Below are 19,954 nucleotides of genomic sequence, written 5' to 3'. Positions count from 1 at the left end.
TATATTTAAAAATAAAAATATTATCTCATATATGATTCAATTTTTATTATATTTTTATTTTATTATTTACAGTTTTTACTTTTTGCAGTAATACTTGAATATAGGCTTGAACTTATACTAGTACAGGAGTGCAACCGCTTTTAGCTAAGCAAGATGGATTCTGTGCATTGAAAACTCCTGTGTTGTAGAACATTTTTTAATTCTAATGAACTCTTACAAGTATTAAAAAGAATAGACCAGCTTTTGCTTGCCAGTGATTTATTTCAGACTCATGCTCTTCCAGATCGGCCAGGCCTGGTGAACGTCCCGCACATCGAGCGAATGCAGGAGAGCATCGTAAACGTGCTTCATCTGCACCTCAAGAGCAACCATCCAGACAACTGTTTCCTCTTCCCTAAAGTCCTCCAGAAACTAGTGGACCTGCGGCAGCTGGTGACGGAGCACGCGCAGTTAGTGCAGGAAATCAAGAAGACAGAAGACACTTCGCTGCATCCCTTACTGCAGGAGATTTACAGAGACATGTACTGAGTCGGCTTTGGCTCATTCGTCTGGTTGATTTCTAGAAAAAGCCGTTTCTCTCAGGGGCCCTCAAAACAAGTCCCTTCCACAGCTACACTGTGATCTTTAATAAGGGGCATCATGTGAACCACTATTTCCGTGATTTCTGGATGAAAACGGCAAGAACATCAGGCCTCTTCAATACCGCTGAGTTAAACAATGGTTTCTGCCCTTAGTGGTTTAAAGAGAAAAACAAGACAATGCCAATTAAAATGCATCCTGTGGGTTTAGGATCTTTTTTTGGGGATATTTTATAAACTCTTACTGGTCTCTTGGGCCTGAAACTGTGAATAGAAACCCTAAAATCCAACGTAATCATACAGCAATATGATTTTTTTATATTGACACGGTAACTTTTGATAGTGTGCGCTTTAAACCCGCAGTTTTCACCCAAGTGACTTCCACATAGACCTGCCGTAACCAGTGAAACTGACCGTTTTGTACCGCTACAGGGATTTTTGCTTCATGGTTAACATTGTCGTGAACCCAGAATTAATATTTTTGATCATGCTAACCTGGGAAATCAAAAATATGACACAGAATTATCAATCTCAGACATTTTCCAGCCAACATTAGCAAATATTTTTCAGTCAAATCGAAATTATTTTTCACAATATTACAGTCTCAGTCCGTAACTGCAGCTTTCGAGTTATAAAATGCAGTGCTCAAATACAAAGCAGATCAATAGCTCATGACCTATGCCTTCTGACAGAGCACAAGCGCTCCAGATTGTGCAGTTTTACAGTAATCTACTGTTTAAAGGGCTAAAAGAGCACGACAAATGAGGTCTGTTACAGCATTTATACTGCAAGCGTGGCACTGCACAAAAAATGGAGTGAAAATGCACTATTGCATTAATATTTGAGCGAACCACACTCTTATTGTTTGAACACAGGTGTCTGTCGGGCTTGATGCACATTAAACATGCAGTGACGCAATAGATCGTACTGAATCCAGGTGATTTAAGCAGTTTGAGCATCATTCTTTCTCATATAAATGTGGTTTAATGACAGTAACAGTTCTCAAAGAGCCCATACACGGCCGTTGTTAAAGAGAGCATCAACGCAGTAACCCAGAAATCACTGCACAGAGTTGCATTTGCACTGCAGCTGCTCACATGCTGCAGATGCAAAGCCTAGCTTGCTTTAATTTGTCTGTCTCTCCAATAGTCATTCTTGTCAGAGCCGCAGTGCCTAGTCTCGACGTCACACGTCTCATTGTTCCCTATGTAAACCAGAAACAGAAGCTAATTGTATCAAATATGTCTGTGTTATACCAGCTTTTGTAAATGTGAACTCTGTGTGCAGTAATCTACATTAAAATGTTATTTTGCGTAAGGGGCCGTTCACACAGAATGCATTGTTTGCGTTGTTTTTCTGTGTAAACATGCGTTAGACAGACGCTTGACCATTGCGCTCGCGTGTTTTACGGCGACTCTCGCATGAGATTGCACTCAAGTTAAAACGAGTTAAAATTTTTAAAACGTGTTTTGAGACCTTTCGTTTTTTTTTCCATTCTGCCGTCGTGTCGTGCAAGAGTTTAATAGTACAAAAAGTGGCGTTTAATGGATTAGATTGCGTAAGATTAATTTTGAGAGCCATTCTAAAATCAAACTACAAACTGGATTCCCAGAAATATTATGGAGCCCCTAAAGGAACACGGTGATGCTAAATAACGTAGCACAGGATAAAAAAAAAAAATGTGTTCCTTTCATGGGAACTTCGAACTGCGTCCTCTAGGTTTCCCCATAGCGACCCCTAGAGGACGCAGTGTCTTGTTCCCTTGGAACCATGGTTACATAAGTAACCTGAGACGTTTGTTTATTAATTGTTAATTCGAGAAATTTTGAGTTTGATCACAAAACTTTTGCGTTCCTCCGAGAAACTCACAAAACATTTTTGTTCGCTCGTTAAAGTATTGCGTTCCCCCCAAAAACTTCGCTAAAGTATTGTTTTCGCTCGCAAAACATTGCAAAGTGGAAAGCAAATGTTTTACGAGTGAACGAACATTTTTGAGAGCGAATGCAATACTTTTGCGAGAGAATGCAAATGTTTTGCGGGTGAACACCAAGTCTCTTGGGGCAATAGAGGACGCAGTGTCTCGTTCCCTACTCAGGGAACCATGGTTACATAAGTAACCTGAGACGTTTGTTTATTAATTGTTAATTCGAGAAATTTTGAGTTTGATCACAAAACTTTTGCGTTCCTCCGAGAAACTCACAAAACATTTTTGTTCGCTCGTTAAAGTATTGCGTTCCCCCCAAAAACTTCGCTAAAGTATTGTTTTCGCTCGCAAAACATTGCAAAGTGGAAAGCAAATGTTTTACGAGTGAACGAACATTTTTGAGAGCGAATGCAATACTTTTGCGAGAGAATGCAAATGTTTTGCGGGTGAACACCAAGTCTCTTGGGGCAACGCAATATTTTTGCGAGTGAACACAAAGTTTTATTGGGGGAACACAATACTTCTGCAAATGAACGCACATGTTTTACAAGCAAACGCAAAGTTCCTCAGGGGAATGCAGTACTTTTGCGAGAGAAGAGAGAGAGTGTCTGCAAAGTTTTTCAGAGGCCTTAATATTTTTGTGAGAAAACCCCCAAAAAAAACTTTGCGATCACTCTTAAAAATTTTGCATTGACCCGAAAATCTTTGCATTTGCTCGCAAAACATTTGCGCTCGCTTGTTAAAGTATTGCGTTCCACCAAGAAACTTTGCGTTCCTTCACGAAACGTTTTTGTCAATACTTTTGCGAGAGAATGCAAAGTTTTTTGGGGGAACACAATACTTCTGCGAATGAACGCAAATGTTTTGCGAGCAAACGCAAAGTTTCTCAGGGGAATGCAATACTTTTGCGAGAGAAGGCAAAAAAAAACATTTTTCATCCCATCTCATTTTTTCCCATTACCATGTTCCCTTAGGAGCTCCGTGAAACAACACCTTCAGTTGATTTCTTGTTAATGTGAATGTTGAGCCCGGTCTCATGAAAATGCATATAAATAGTACGCCAAATAAAAACTAAAACTCGTGGTATTGATACGCAAAAATGGACTTTGGCGTGCATATGATACGCATGTGTTTGGCGTGCATATAATACCCAGTTTTCGCGTGCATATGATATGAAATTTGTTGGAGTGCATATGATACGAAATTTGTTGGCGTTCATATGATACGCATCTACCCCACAACCCTAAACCTACCCATCGCGTAGCATATACACGCCAAAGTCCATATATATATAGCAGATGTTGTGAAATGAAAGAGTTTTATGCAGTGCAATGTAAATATGGGGGAAGATTTGTCATCGAACAACATTTGCATGGGAATTCATGTCATATTTTCCACATTCCTTTTTAATTAAGCGTGAGGACCTGTGCATTTCCACACTAAACGGAAAGATTAATGGAGCGCCTGATTATCCTGAAGATTTCATTACGAGTTTTACTAATGGTGAATCGTCCATTTGGACTCCATCCTGATTGTTTTCTCTTGACTCATATGACATAAGTGATCATTTTTATGGAAGCTTGTTTCTGTCACGGGATAAAAAAAATAAAAAGGGTAACCGAGACAATTCTGAAAGAATTAGCTACACGCCAAAGTCCATTTTTGCTTATCAATACCACGAGTTTAAGTTTTTATTTGGCGTACTATTTATACGCACTTTCATGAGATCGGGTTGGAACGTTTAGTTTTTCCATGTCACCAGCTTTACCGTTCTGAAGTTGTGAACAATTACTAGAAATAACTTATTATTGTCTATTTTCACGTCAAAAAACTACTTTTTGCATGAGAAAACTCTGTGTAATGATTCACAGTAAGTACTTGGAAAACCCTTCTTGGATTGCGACCTTGTAAAGCAGGCGATTCGTTTTAAAAATGCGCTCACACAGACGGAGAGTAAACTGCTGGAGGTCTTGGTTGCTGTTCATTCCACAGCATGTCGCTTCTCATTTGCATAAAGTTAAAAGCTGACCAAAAAATGACATCTCTTATTAAAAACGAATAACTTCCGGTCGTGTTGTGCTGCAAATCGCCTTCAACCTGAACGTCCTGTGTCACATTTAAACAATGTATCCAGCTGTATCCGTGAAAAGAGATGCATTTAGACTGTAAAGTTATGCTTGTAATAGAAACGCTGAAGCTTTGCAACCCTGTAAATAGCGGACACTTAATCGAGGCATCGTCTTTTTGATAAATGCTTTTAACAGCTAAGACATTGTGTGCATCTACGTATTATGCACTATCGAGATTATGATTGAAATTTAGTCTTTTTCTACTAAAGCAAAGGTATCTTTTTTTACTAATGGTGAATCGTCCATTTGGACTCCATCCTGATTGTTTTCTCTTGACTCATATGACATAAGTGATCATTTTTATGGAAGCTTGTTTCTGTCACGGGATAAAAAAAATAAAAAGGGTAACCGAGACAATTCTGAAAGAATTAGCTAGTGCACTTTTTTATTGCATTTTCCCCCCCTATTACATATTTTAGTAATCATCCTAAATTAAAAAAAATATATATATAATTCGAAAGCTTAAACACTCAAAATTAATCCTGTGAAAACAATCAGAAATTGCATTCACATGGAAATAGTACCTTAAGTCCTTTTAGCGGGCTCCTCCCCCTAGTGGGCAAAAGTTACTACAGTATTTTATAATCAAAGCTTTTTCTAATCTTGACCAAACACATTGTTGAAAAGAGTATCAAGGTTCCATATTTGGTGGTTATTTTGTGATGTCACTAATTTATGAATTTGTGAGAGGAAAATGCATCAAAGTGAGGTGTTTGTGTGTCACCCAGTGGCTGTTTTTGGTATGGCGCCTAAATAAAATCTCACAGGAACCTTAACTTTGTGATATCAACTTCAAATTTGGAACATACAGTAACTTAGACATATGGCTTTGATTTTATAGCAATTTTAGATTCCAAAATATTGGTAAAATATTTTTTTTTATCATTTTTATTTTTTTGTACAGCCCATGATCTTTACAGTAAACATTTTTTGAGACCAACCTTCGGTCTGTATTCCAAAGCCAGGGGCTTGACAGTTAAAAGGAGAAAAAGTTAAAATTCTGAGAAAAAAGCTGCAAACCCAGAATTCAGAGAAAAAAAGTAAAAAGAATTCTGAGAGAGAAAAAGTCAGAATTGCGAGATACAAATTCAGAATTCTGAGGAAAAAAAGGCAGAAATTGTGAGAATATAAATTCAGAATTCTAAGAAAAAGTCCGAATTGCGAATATAAACTCAGAATTCAAGGAAAAAAAGTAAAAATTGACGCAGTCAAAAAGTCAAAATTGCAAGATATAAACTCAGAATTCTGAGGCAAACAGTAAATATATGTAAACAGAAAAGAAAGTAAGAATTATGTTAGGCAAACTCGCAAAACTGAGAAAAAAGTCCAAATTGCAGGATTAAAAAGTCATAATTATCTTTTTATAATTGTTTTTTTTTAATTCTGTGGTGGAAACTTTTTTATTTTTACCATAAATCAGGATGTTGGACCAGTCTGATCCATGTCGACCAATCAAGTTCGGATCATTTTTTGAAGGCCGTCTCCTCTCGGGGTGTTTGGGATCCTCACCTGCTGTATACTGTACTGTGCTCCGTCAGGTCTCAGGTCAAGAATGGAGGTACTGATGATATCGATCATCAACAGCTGCCTGTGACCCGAGTCAAGCCAAATGGTTTGTAAATCCAGCTAGATTTTCTCTGTCACTTTAAGAAATTAGTAAATACATTTGCATGTTGCATTTTTACATTCTTGTTTTGTGTTTTCAACTATTAGTTCACATGCTTGCATTTATGTGGTTTGACGTGTAAATGTGTCGTATCAGAATGTACCGAATTCATCCTCTGCCTTGTTGACTTGTTAGTAGCTTACTACGTACTCAATACTATTTGAGTCACACTGGAAATGCTGTGTGCTGTTGTATATTGCAAATGTAGTGTTCGTATGCGTACTATTTCTGCAGTATACAGTAAGTAGCATGCTATTCTGATTTGTCTCTTCAGGTGCCTTAGATCCAGATTGCAAGAAACTGTATGAAGTGTTATGGCATCAATGAATGAAACTCGCTTTAGAGCAGAAATCTGTGATGTTTCAAATCAAATCAAGTATTATTGTAATCCTCCGTCAAGTTCACAATGCTTTTTTTTTGTGTCCTGTAATATTTGTTGATTGAGCAAATGTATGCATAAAGTATTGAGTTTGTTTGATCTTTTTTATCAGATTAAAATGAAATATTTGATTGTCAGCAGCTTTGCTTTTCTAACTAGTGTTTGGTGTTTTTATATAGAAGGGATTTGAATCAGGGAATTGTCTCAGTCTTCCTTTAATAAATGCTTGATTTTAAGCTGGTTGATACAGATCTGTGACTTTATGCAAGCTGATTATTAATATACTGCCGCAAAAAGGCCTCAGTGGTGGTGTTTTTGCTGTACTTGGGCAAGACAAAGGTTTGACAAATGTAGTCCTGTCTCAAAATAAAAGACATCTTTGTAAAATTCAAATGTGGAAATGTGTGTCTTTAATATACAAAGTTCAAGTAATAAAAAGTAAGATACTAGTTCACCTTCAGCTGCTGTTTCACAAAAGTAAACTCTTTGGTGTACAGTCAGAAATATGCATATATTGTATATTTTTATGACTTTATAGTCACAATTCTTTCTTAATTGATCATGCTATTTAGAATCTATTTAATAATCTAAAAGATGTGTTTACTAAAATGTTTTATGATTTTAAAACATTTAACTAGTTTATTGCCTTTTTCTGTATTAATAATTAAATAAAGTATTCAGCACAGATAGAAGTTGTTTGTTATTACAAAAAGTATTTTTAAAATAATTTGAAATGCATTGCTAGCTCAATTTTTTATATATATATATATATAAATCCATAGAACTAATATATATATATATATATAAATGATTGCGCTTGTTTTGTGAATGAACATCACCATAAAGACAAAAAATGTCCTGTGATTTGAGTTCAGTTCAATGAAGGATTCAGCTTTTTGGGCCACCAAAAACACAATTATTATTATTATTGTTTTTGTTGTTGTATTTAGTTAGTACAGTCAAATACAGTGCAAAAAGAACAAGTCAAATATAAGGCATTGTTGTACAGTTCACAATATGTGAAATAAAGAATAAGAACAACAACAAAAATACAAACTGAACATATATGTAAAAGAAAAAAGTACATTAAATTAAATAAGAAAATAAAAAAAAATACTATATAATATTTGGGCAGTTACATACATTGCATACATTTTTGTTTTGTGTTCTCATGTTTAAATTTTTTTTTTTTAGTTATTCTTGTCTTAATATTATTTAGTATAAGCCAAAATAATTTAAGGATTAATGACCATTTTGTTTTTTTAGAAAAAAAAAATGGAAATTAAGATTATTATTCTGCAACATTGTTTCTCAAAACCAAACTTTATTTGTATTTTGCACACAAGAATGTAAAAAAAATATGTAAGACAATAAGACAAATAGCCTACATTATGAATACAAGAAAGGTTAACAATGATAATTGCCAATGAAAAATATCTATAAAATATATTACATAGATCATGTAACTTAATTTTCATAAATTAATAGTAGTTTTTATAATTTAGGGTTCAGCTTTTATCTTTAGGCTTGTGCTCTTGCACGTTTGTGAACGTAAATTGGTAGAAACCTATTTTTATTTCTACACTCCCACATCTGCCGTTCCAACATGGCTGCGTCCGTTGCGCGATCATGCTGTCGAGTTCATTCACGTGTCGTATTCAGAAAAACATCTTATTTAAAAGCTTCACTCCACTGTTCTCCATCTAGAAGAAGCGGGCTGCTCTCCTCCCTTTATAACCGAGGCCTCCTGAAGGAGTCGTTCCCTGAGCACGCGGCTCAAGCGGAACTCCCGGATCTACTCCGCTCCGGTCCGCAGACAGTCTACTGCGGCTTCGACCCGACCGCGGACAGCCTACACGCCGGGAACCTGCTCGCCGTCGTCGGCCTGCTGCACTTCAGAGCCGCGGGGCACGACATCATCATGATATCACGCTTTTACCACGTTCTTACTATATAAACACCACTCCAGTACCATGATAGCACACGTACATCACGCCTATTTTACATCTGCAAGAGTGTTTGTTCATCTGCAGTGCATACATACAGCAGGTTTCCTATCAGATGTCAAACAGACGTTTAGAAGACGTCTGTAAGATGTAAAACTGACATCTATCAGATGTACACAGCAGACCCAGACAGCACAGATACGTCTGCAAGATGTCTGTTAAAGATCTCTTCATCTGGAAAGCATCTGCCGTGTACAAACATCTGATAGATGTCAGTTTTACATCTTACAGACGTCTTCTAAACGTCTATTTGACATCTGGTAGGAAACGTCCCGTAGACGTATTGCAGATGAGCAAACGCTCTAAAAAACACGTCTTGCAGATGTCAAATAGGCGTCTATCAGGGATGTCTTCAGTAGCTGTAGTTAACAATTACAACTCTTGCACAGGAAGACGGGAGAGGAAGTGTACGGCCTGACGGTTCCGCTCGTCACCACCTCGATGGGCGATAAACTGGGGAAGACGGCTGGCAACGCTGTGTGGCTGAACAGAGACAAAACCTCCCCCTTTGAATTCTACCAGTACTTCCTCCGCTTGCCAGATAACAGTGTGGAGCGGGGAGTTACGTTTCATACATAGAAATACTGAGAAATATTATTACAACTGTTCAATGTTTTAAAACGTCATTGAATTTTCAGCATCATTACTCCAGTCTTCAGTAGGGATATGCCGCGATGTTGTGATTAATTGCTAAGGCTTTTATCACGGTATACGGTATTATCACGATATTGAAATTTAGTTTAAAAAGTGCTGTCATAATACAGTATAACAGGTTTAATAACTTTTTTGGGGCAAACACTTTTTCACACAGGGCCATGTAGTTTTGGATTTTGTTTTCCCTTAATAATAAAAACCTTAATTTAAAAACTGCATGTTGTGTTTACTTGTGTTATCTTTGACTAATATTTAAATTTGTTTGATGATCTGAAACATTAAAGTGTGACAAACATGCAAATCAGGAAGGGGGCCAACACTTTTTCACACCACTGTATAATTATTCACGGTATTTAGAAGTGCCCACGGTAACAATACCGTGCATATTAATTACCGTGATATATCGCATTACCAAATACCGGCACAAGTCTAGTCTTCAGTGTCACATGATCTTCAGAAATCATTCTAATATGTTGATTAGCTGCTCAAGAAACATTTCTGATTATTATCATCAGTGTTGAAAACAGTTGTGCTGCTTCATATTTCTGTGTGCATTTTATTTTTCAGGGTTCTTTGATGAATGGAAGGTTTCAAAAGAACAGTGTTTATTTGAAATGGAAATCTTTGCAACATTATAAATGTCACTTTTGGTCAATTCAGTGCATCCTTGCTGAATAAAAGTATTCATTTCTTTTAAAATATGTATCTGAAAACTAGTGTATATGCTTAAAAATAATGCCTATTTAGCTTGACAGAAAGACGTTTCTCCCTCCAGCTACCTGAAGCTCTTCACCTTCCTGTCTCTGGCTGAGGTGGAGAAGGTGATGGAGCAGCAGAAGCAGGATCCGGGCAAACGCATCGCCCACAAACGCCTGGCCGCTGAAGTCACCAAGCTGGTCCACGGGAAAGAGGGCTTAGAAAGCGCCAAAAGGCAAGATACTCAGTTTCTGATTATCAAAAGTATTCATACCCTTAACTCAGTACTTAGTTGAAGCACCTTTGTCAGTGATTACAGCCTCAAGTCTATTTGGATATGAAGCGACAAGCTTTGCTCATCTGCATTTAGGGCCTAAAATGAACACTCGCCAATGCATTGTAATTACATCTGATATACAATCGCATACAATCTGATACACTGCACTGTGATCTCAGTGATTTCAGTGTCTCGTCTAGAGAACTCTATCTCTGCAAGTCACTTATAACATGCATTTGAAAATGCAACATGCGCAAACATCTTCCCGAGTTTGTAATGAAAATGTTTTTTTCAATCTGTTGTCAACAAAAGAGAGGTTTCCCTGCAGTTTTCCACCAAAATGAAAGCTTGATGGTTTAACGAAAGCAAAGAAAAAACAACCACAAATATTAGTGTTGTAATTGTAATGTTGTTATATACAATATTAACAACAACAATAATAATCATTAATATTTATTATTATTTTATATAAATATTATTTAAATAAATTAAAATTATTATTATTAAATACTTTACAGTTCGATAGTGTTATAGTATTTCCTTAATTGATTTATGTTTTATTTGATTAAATAATAGTAATAATAGTTATTATAATAAAAAAATAATAACAACAAAAATTGCAATTAGATGTGTTTCCCCAGTTAGTTCTGCTTGTTTTGTTTTTTTTATGAAATAATGCACATACAGTTTCATGGCCGGTAAAACAATATTTATGGCAGATAATTTTTCTCCTGTCACTATTATTACACATATTATTTTATTGTCATTTTGATAACAACAACAACAACATAAACAATAAATAATAATAATAAACTATTAATAATAATAAATTATTTCAATAAGATGTGTTTCCCGAATTGGTTCTTCCTGGGTTTATATATATATATATATATATATATATATATATGCACATAGGTTTTTTTGAGCCAGCAGAAAAATAATTTAGTCAACAGTGAGCGCATACATGCATGGCATGAAATGAAATTAAATGAAATGAAACGAAATAATGTGCATACATTTCATGGCTGGTAACAAATATTTGTGGTCAATAATTTTACTCACCAAGACTTGAGAAAATATTAAATATGATATCATATATGTATAATATTATTAATATATAATTCCCTAAAGAGAGATAAATTAAATAATAATAATAGTACATTATAATTAAATATAGATCTATCTATCCATCCATCCAGGTGCACCAATGCTCTGTACCACGGTAATATTCAGGCTCTGGAGCAGATGAGTGACACTGAACTCCAGGAGCTTTTCCAAGAGGCTCCGTTCCTTTTTTTTTTTCAATTTGTTACATTGTTACTTTTTATACAACACCTTAGTTACTTTGTATCACTCTCAGGTGACTTCCTGTTTGAAACTGGCTCAGTCCAGGTCTCAAACAATTAAGAAAAACAAATGAAGGGATGGTTTTTGATCCATATTATACATTTTTAAAATGCATTTCTGCCTTTTTTGCTTCATGTTATGTACTTGTTTCTTTATGATCAGGTATCAGATGATCAAGGACGGTGGCGTTCGGATCAACCACCAGAGGGCAGCAAACCCCGAGCAAGTTCTGGTTCTGGGTCAACACATCCTCTCTAATGGACTCAGCCTGATCAGAGTGGGAAAGAGGAACTTTTACATCCTAAAGTGGCTTAGTATGTGAATTGCCAACTGGGAAATACGCATCTTTGCTCCACAGACAAAGCGAGCACCATCCCAGAGCCTTCAGGATTTATAAAAGCATATAAAAAATGCATTTTTGTATGTGTGCCACTGCGGAAAATCCCAAAGCTCGCCAGCAGAGGTCTGTTTTGGTTCAGGACAGTAACCTGTGCTCTGTCTGCTTGAACTAATCAAAGACTTTGAAATGATATTGTGCTGCTGTGTTGAGAAACCCCATGGGGATGTCTGTGGATTATATCAAAGACGTGAGAACAGACTTTGCCTGTTTTATTCGGACAAATTACACGGTGTGATGTGTGAATACGATCTTGATTTTAAATCACACTGGAAAACTGGGTTCTGTGCAACTCTTTAATTAAGCATTTTATGTGAAATTTTACTGTTTTTTTGTCTTCTCCAGTTTGGCTTCTGAGGCGAAACTGACATGAGTGTGAAGCAATATGATGGTATACATGAATGAAATTAAATATGATTTGATTTATATAGTTAAAGTAAAGCATAGTTTAAAAACAGCAAATGTGCTGTACGATCAAGAAAATGAAATAAATACAAAATTAAACTATTTTAGAAAGGAAAAAAAAAGTTGCAACTTTTTATCTCACAATTTAGAGAAAAATAAGTCCGAATTATGTTATATGACCATTTAATTGCAGGATATGCATTTTTTCCTCACACTTTCAATTCTTTTTTCCCCACCACAGAATAAAAAAATAAAAATGTAATTGCAACCTTTTTCTCGCAATTCTGACTTTTTTTTTCTTTTTTTTTTAGAGAAAAAGTCAGAATTGCCGGCTATAAACTTTCAATTAGTTGCAAAAAGTTGCAATTACTTTTTTTTTTTATTCCATAGCAGAAACAAACAAACAAAAAAAAAAAATTGCATTTTCAAGAATTGTGAGATAAAAACTCAGAATTCTAGGAATTGCAAGGAAAAAAGAATTCAGAGTTTTTATCTTGCAGTTCTGTTTGAGGCTTCTGAAAGCGTTTGGTTTGTGGCACCCACATCAACTCGATTGCGTGGTCTGATCGGGGCTGTGCTGTTCCTGGAAAGGTTTTGGCAATCGCAGCTTCTCACTTCTAGGAACAAATTCAACTTATAGTTGATCTCGTTGTACTTCCACATTTTGTGATTTTAGTGTCTCAGATTCAAACATCATCTTCAGATACCAGAGACTAACACATTACGGGTAATGACATCAAACCATCTTAAATAAATCCATATCTTAGTTTCTATGATTCATGTGTTCCATCACAGGAAATGGTAGACTTGTGAATCTTTAAAAAAAGTTGTATTAATACCTTTTAGATTTAATCAGTTTTGAACAAAGAATTATTCTCATAGGAACAATATTGAAGAACCATCAATATTCAATTGTTAGGCCGTGACTACACTGATAATAAATCTCAGATTAAGTCTAGTCTTAAACTAGTTTGACAGTACATCTTAGTCAAGGAACTAGACTTCAAATCTGTTTAGTCATTGTTTTTTTGCATAGGTTTTTGAGAAGAAATGTGATTTCTTTCACAATATAAAAAAAAATCCTGATAAAGTTGTTATACAAGCTTTTAGTTTTTAGTTTCGGGTTCACTGTGAATTTTTAGCATTTGCACAAGATTCCATGGTTCTTGTTTTGACTGTAACAGAGCTTGACATTCAACGTCACGAAGCGTCCGATTGTGATTCGCCAACGAATCGCTCGTTTGAACTGAAATTTTAAACGATTCATTCAATCACTCGCCTTATAAAGTCATACGTAAATCAATAGTTCACACGCTTTTTGATGCCGCAAAAAAATCATTTCGTCAACATGTACAGTAAATACAACTGAAAACATTTTAAAGTAATTTATTCGAAAACGTAAGTGAAATGATTCAGCGGATCATTTAGTGAACCGATTCGAAAATGGTCCGTTCTAACGAGTCGACTCAGAACTCGCAGGCTCGTCGAGGGTGTTTGTTGATTTGCGTTCTCTCGGGCCGTGAGTGGGGGATGTGCGCGGAGAGAAGGCGGATCTCCAATCCGCACCAATCCGCGGCGTTCCTCCGGTCGTTTAAAGAGCCTCTTTGTGTCAATCACTCGTTTTTTCATCGCCATATTGGGCGCCGAAAAGCCTCGCCTTGTTATTTCTCTTCCCCTTATTTACTACGACGCGCAGTAGACAGGAGCGGCCACCGCGAACGCTGCTTTTGGTTTGATGCTCGTCGCCCGTCCGTGTTTTTCGCTCATGCGGCGCACCCGGGGCGAGTCTGCCTTTACGCCCGTCGCTTTGGATCGCGTTAACGCAGGAGGGAACGCTCAGTAACAGCTGTCGGGTTTGTGTTTTCGCACTTGAACGCCTTAAAATGTCCAACGTGCGCTTGTCTAACGGCAGCCCGACGCTGGAACGGATGGAGGCGCGACTGTCAAACCAGCCCAAGCCGTCGGCGTGTCGGAACCTGTTCGGTCCGGTGGATCATGAAGAGTTAAAGAAGGATTTCCAGCGGCAGCTGAAGGCGATGGAGGACGCGTCGGCGGACGCGTGGAACTTCGACTTCTCCACGCACACGCCGCACACCGACGGCAGATACCAGTGGGACGCGCTGGATATTCGCTCGGTGCCCGGTTTCTACAGCAGATCGGTGCGGGCGAAGGGCTCCGATCTTCACATGTGCTCCTCTGGGAATAATAGCGACAATAATGTGGATGTTAACGGCAATCACGACTGTCGCGTAACGGAGCAGAGCGCGGAGACGCCCGAAAAAGACCGAGAGCAGAGGAAAAGAACCTCCTGTCTCGGTACGTGCCGAATTATCTATTTAATCGACCATGCATTTCAGATAGAGAATCATGATTGCATTTTCCAGTTTATTGAAAAGTATCTATATAGCTGCTTAAAATCAATATCTAGTCATTTTAAGCCGTTTCACACTTGCATGCAATAGCATTTTGAATTATGCGTGTGAAGCCCGAATTTGATAATGCAATAAATAGATAGTGTTACGCATTATGCATTTTCATGCTTTTTTTCAAATAAAATAATGCAGTTGTATTTTCTTTGAAATCCTCTCAACTTTCTCTAAACGATTCACACTGGTAAACCGATGACATGTTTCTTTAAATAGCAGATTTTATTTGATTTTGAACCCGTGTGGGATGATAAATGCGTGCTTGTTTCAGACTCCTCGTGTCAAAGCAAACGCTCACACATCTGTGCGGATGAAGTGACACGGACGCCGAGAAAACCCAGAAAACACCCCAGCCCGACACGTACACAAACCCAGTGAGGTGAGCACAACTCTGTATCTTTTTGCACTTTAACACCCGAGTCATTTACGCAGAAGAAATGCAGTCTGCACATAAATGAGAATGAATACAAGAGAAAAGGAATCATGTTGCATTATTACCGATTTCACATTTATTTTACTGTTCTTCTGATATAGATGTAAAACTGCTGTTTTATTAAAAGTGCATTGTAAAAAGTTGATTGGGATACATTTTACAATAAAGTATACGTTTTTCTAATTATTAGTTAAAGTTACTAGTAATTTCTGTTTCTACTTCACATTTTATTTCAGTATGTAGGCTAATTGAAGAACCCTCTTAGAGTCGGTGAAAGGGTTAATATGGTGGGTTTACTACAAGAGCTGGAGTTTACTTCAGAGTGAAAAACATTCTACACTTCAGCATGTGTTCGCTCATTTTCTGCTGTATTTACACCTGAACAGCACGGCTCTCCTTTATTACACGTGCACATTTTGTAGAACTGTGTGGATTCACTCAGTGCATTGAAATGCAACACTGTGATAAAGTTGTATTGAAATGCATAAATCTGATGTAACTGCAGGTTATCATTACCTCAGTCATGTGAGGAAACGTCCTGCCAAATCAATACGTCAATGAGCAAATAGCAGCCAGTCATAATATTAGTAATGAGTGTTTTGCTTTGGTGGGACTTGAGACGTTTCATGATCTCATTTTCCAGTGTGTGTGTTTGTTCAGTTCATTCAGGTTTTTGTGGGTTGGTGTGTGGTGTGCTGAGACTCACATGCGTGCCGTCCTTATCTCTGCGTTAGAGTCGAGAGTTTTATTGCCATGATTGTTGATGTTTACAACATGGCACATAAAAGTATTAGTGTGCATAATGTCGAAAATAAATGAGGTGCATAATGACACGCAAATATGCATGCTTGTTTCTGCCATAGGATAAAAATAAAAACTTTTTATTTCACAATTTGGGATTTTTCTTGCAATTCTGAGCCAATATCTACTAATTCAGACTTTTTTTTTTCTCTTGCAATTCTGAGAAAAAAAGATTTTTTTCTCAGAATTGCAAGATATGAACTCAAATTCAAAGTCCGGATTGCGAGGTACCTTGCTTTCTTATTTAGTGTGTTGGAAACAATTGCGAGATATAAACTCTGAATTCAGAAAAAAATTCAGAATTGTGTGATTTTAAAAATTAGCAAGTACCTTTTTCGCCATTACCTATAATTTATTTCTTGTGTGTTGGGAAAAAAAAATTGCAAGATATAAACTCTGAATTCAGAGAAAAAAAAAATTTGTGTGCTTAAAGTCACTATTACCTTTATTTTTAAAATGCATTTGTCGGAAACGACAACAAAAAACAAATTTGAGCGAAAAAGTCAGAATTGCAAGATATAAACTTGCTATTCTGAGAAATCCGAATTGTTAAATAAAAACTTGCAACTGTGAGAACAAAAGTCAGAATTGTGTGATTTTAAAAATTAGCAAGTACCTTTTTCGCAATTACCTATAATTTATTTATTGTGTGTTGGAACCAACAAACAAAACAAAATGGGAAGATATAAACTCTGAATTCAGAGAAAACAACAATTTGAGTGATTAAAGTCGCAATAACCTTTATTTTATTTGTGTGTTGGAAACAAAAATCACAACTGAGATTAAAAATCAATTCGGAGGAAAAAAGTCAGAATTGTAAGATATGAGCTTATAATTTCAAAACACAAACTTTTCTTTTTGTAATTCTGAGAAGACTGTCAGAATTACGAGTCCAGAATTCTATTTGTCTGAATTTTGTCCTCAGAATTGTGAAAAAAAAAAAAAAAAGTTTGAATTGTGAAAAGAAAAGTCACAATTACCATGGCTTTCATACAAAAAAGGACAATCATACAAAAGAAAAAATCTACAGTGCAGTTGAAACGGGAGTTTATTGCTTTCATAATCTCTATTAAAAACAGCATTTAATACCACTGCATGTGTATTTTCATTCTGTTGCAGAAGCGTGTCTAATTCTCTCGTATTTCCGGACAGGGCTGAAGTTGATTGCTGTGGGTTTGATGACCTCAGTGCTTGCTGAACGAAAGATTTTTTTGGGGGGGAGAAACGGACGAGCGGATGGAGGAACGAGTGGAAAATAAAACATATCAACTCTAAGAGTGTGTTCAAGCACTGAAACAAACACTAAAGTTCTGGCACTCAAGAAAATAGCAGCTGCCTCGTAAAGCAGTGTATGTAGCAGTGTGCAATTAGGTTGCATTTCCTTTTTTGCTCATTTTTCGTTTTTCTTTCTACCTGTGTATATAAATATATATTTGTTCCTTTTCATATGTAGCACATAATTAGTATTATGTTGGAAAAATTCTATTTTTTTTTTTTGGAGGTGTGAGTTTGGTTTGATTTGAAGAGTTGCCGTGTGTAGATTATTTCTGAAATGCTGTTCATGTTTATTTCACGTTTTGAAGGTCTGTTTTATATTGGCTGTGTAAAACAATTTTTTTTTTTCAGATGAGGTACACAAAATAGCAGTTCTTAGAATGGATCCGAACATCTCAGCCTGTTTTTTTTTTGAAGGTGATGTAAAAGTTCAAACTCTGAGGTCAAACCTTGTAGCATCGACCAGTATTACCAGTATCAGGCACTTCCACGTCTCTCACCCTCTTAAATTATTTCTTTGCAAGATGTTTCTTGATCATCTGTAATTTGCGTGAGGTTTTCTACTGATATTTTTTGTTTCACTTTTGTTTGACTCAATCACCCTTGATTTTGCCTTATTTTCTTTGCATAAAGCTCCAGCAACCATGTGCATCTAAAACACTCGACGAACAGATTCTGTGGTGAAACCTGATGCATAATTGTATTTATAAAGTAAATATTAATATTTGAACGATCTACACTGCCTGTGTATTTGTGTAAACTTTGAAATGTACCTGTGTACATAACTTTGTAAAAACACTGAGAAAATTAAAACTAACTTATTTGTCAAGCATTTTTTTTTTTTTGGAAATTAAAAATGGGTTTTTGGTCAAGGTTTGAGTCGTTATCTTTGTAAAAATATATTTTTTTTTTTGTAGTTTCTTTTATCTGATTTTTAAAAATATTATTTTAACAATTTGTAAAAGGTTGCAAACTGAGCCTGATTAAAATATTTGATAAGTGCTTTTTTTGTCATGTGTGGTTATACAATGTGCTGCAATCAATTAAAAGAGAATTAAATTATTTCAACCCATATCTGTCTTATTTGAACATTATGTAATATATTGTCAGTTCAAACCTTCAAATATGCAACCTGTGCAAGACATTAAAACTTTCTTGATTCCTGCAATAAATGCACTTTTAAATATTTTAAACTCATTTAGCAATTTTTTAAATGTGATTAAAAGGCCAAATGGACATTTGTATCCCAATTCTTGGGCAAACTAAAATGCTTTTAAAAATATATCTTTAATATTTTAAAATATATTTATATCTGCAAAAAAATGGCAAAATATACTGATAGAAATATATTTAAATAAATATATTTTTTGGTATTTTGAAATTTTTTAAAAGTGATTAAAATGCCAAACTGGCATCTGCATCCAAATGCTAAGAAAAAACAATTATATATATGAAATATAATATATATAATATATATGAAAAATATATATATATATATATTTTTTTAAATATATATACAAAAATGTCCAAAAGTATATTGGTATAAATATATATTTACATAAATGTATTTTTTTTATATTTTAGAAAATTGATATAATATAAAAAAATATATTTTTGGGGGTCATTTGTGTATATTTTGAAATATATAAAAAAATATATCTGAAAAAAATATTTGTAATGCTAAAATGTTTCATATAAAACGTTCCTCACACCATCATTTAGCAATTTTTGAGTGATTAAAAGGCCAAACCAGCATCGACATCCTCAGTTGAAAAACAAAAACAAATGAAATGCACATAAATGAAATCAAATGTTTTATTTGAACATTATACAATAAATTCTGTCAATTCAAACCTTCAAAAATGCAACCTGTGCAAGACATTTAAACATTCCCGATCCCTGCAATAAATGCACGTTTAAAGCTATAGTTAAGAAAACAAACATGATGTAATTTTTTCGAGCTGTTAAACATGCACTAAATGTTACTTGCCTTCCATAACACTACAGTAAAAAATGTACTGTATATATTTTTAGTCATTCCAGTGACTAAAACGATTTTTGGATTATGCAAGAAAACAATGTGAAAACTGACTTCACATCCTTGCAGTCGTGTCCCGTCTGAATGACGCACACATGCCAGCGGTTAGTCACAGCGGTGACTCAAACACAAACTGACAGAGGGTGTGGTGATCCAGCACAGGTGCTAGTTTGTCATCCCACTTGTTTGTACAGCATTAACCCGCAAACGTCTCATTTTTGACTTCATCTCACTACAAATGCTTTATGCTTGCTGTCACGTATATAGGAAATACAGAAAAGGACTTGCTCACCCAAAAATGAGCATTTGCTGAAAATTTACTTTAAAAATTTACAAATGTATTGGTTTGATTAGTTGAAGAAATGGAGAAATGTAGCATTGCATCACCTGCTCACCAATGGATGTGAATGGGTGCCGTCAGAATGCGAGTCTTTACAAACACGCAGCTTTTCACTTCTAAAGACATTAACTGCTGGACTGGAGTGGTGTGGATTACTTGTGGATTATTGTGATGTTTTTATCA

The 19,954-nt window shown here is 35.7% G+C and overlaps 3 protein-coding genes across 5 annotated transcripts in view; all 3 read left to right on the top strand.

Moving 5' to 3' along the window:
* Positions 1 to 2,251, top strand: part of LOC107668648 (peroxisome proliferator-activated receptor alpha-like) — a 54,885-nt gene extending 52,634 nt beyond the window's left edge. For both annotated transcript variants that reach the window (XM_016460592.1, XM_016460593.1), the window contains exon 8: positions 284 to 2,251. In XM_016460592.1, coding sequence (XP_016316078.1) covers positions 284 to 528 — 245 coding nt within the window. In that variant the 3' untranslated portion in view covers positions 529 to 2,251. The remainder of the gene's footprint in view (positions 1 to 283) is intronic.
* Positions 2,252 to 9,003: 6,752 nt separating this feature from the next.
* Positions 9,004 to 12,410, top strand: LOC107668644 (tyrosine--tRNA ligase, mitochondrial-like). The gene is made up of 5 exons (XM_016460589.1): positions 9,004 to 9,239; positions 10,112 to 10,267; positions 11,509 to 11,595; positions 11,819 to 11,933; positions 12,399 to 12,410. The coding sequence occupies exons 1-5, from the start codon at positions 9,124 to 9,126 to the stop codon at positions 12,408 to 12,410; spliced, it is 486 nt and encodes a 161-aa protein (XP_016316075.1). The 5' UTR covers positions 9,004 to 9,123.
* Positions 12,411 to 13,999: 1,589 nt separating this feature from the next.
* On the top strand, positions 14,000 to 18,465 carry LOC107668652 (cyclin-dependent kinase inhibitor 1B-like). Of its 2 annotated transcripts, none has more exons than XM_016460597.1 (3): positions 14,000 to 14,774; positions 15,156 to 15,263; positions 17,238 to 18,465. In XM_016460597.1, exons 1-2 carry the CDS (start codon positions 14,342 to 14,344, stop codon positions 15,260 to 15,262), a joined length of 540 nt encoding a protein of 179 aa, XP_016316083.1. In that variant the 5' UTR covers positions 14,000 to 14,341; the 3' UTR covers position 15,263; positions 17,238 to 18,465. The 2 variants fall into 2 exon arrangements, with proteins under 2 accessions (XP_016316083.1, XP_016316082.1); XM_016460596.1 differs by having other exon boundaries at positions 14,002 to 14,774; positions 17,271 to 18,455.
* Positions 18,466 to 19,954: the final 1,489 nt, after the last annotated feature.

Source organism: Sinocyclocheilus anshuiensis, unplaced genomic scaffold, assembly GCF_001515605.1.
Source record: "Sinocyclocheilus anshuiensis isolate Anshui unplaced genomic scaffold, SAMN03320099.WGS_v1.1 scaffold2477, whole genome shotgun sequence".
NCBI lineage: Eukaryota > Metazoa > Chordata > Actinopteri > Cypriniformes > Cyprinidae > Sinocyclocheilus > Sinocyclocheilus anshuiensis.
The sequence above is the reverse complement of the archived record's forward strand: the minus strand, read 5'-3'. Positions and strand labels throughout refer to the sequence as shown.

Bases quoted from the DNA above. Each gene is read 5' to 3' on its own strand.
- LOC107668644 (XM_016460589.1), top strand. From the start codon at position 9,124: ATGGGCGATAAACTGGGGAAGACGGCTGGCAACGCTGTGTGGCTGAAC. The intron at 9,240-10,111 runs GGGAGTTACGTT...TTCTCCCTCCAG, and splicing joins CCAGATAACAGTGTGGAGCG to CTACCTGAAGCTCTTCACCT. The intron at 10,268-11,508 runs GCAAGATACTCA...CCATCCATCCAG, and splicing joins GGCTTAGAAAGCGCCAAAAG to GTGCACCAATGCTCTGTACC.
- LOC107668652 (XM_016460597.1), top strand. From the start codon at position 14,342: ATGTCCAACGTGCGCTTGTCTAACGGCAGCCCGACGCTGGAACGGATG. The intron at 14,775-15,155 runs GTACGTGCCGAA...TGCTTGTTTCAG, and splicing joins GAAAAGAACCTCCTGTCTCG to ACTCCTCGTGTCAAAGCAAA.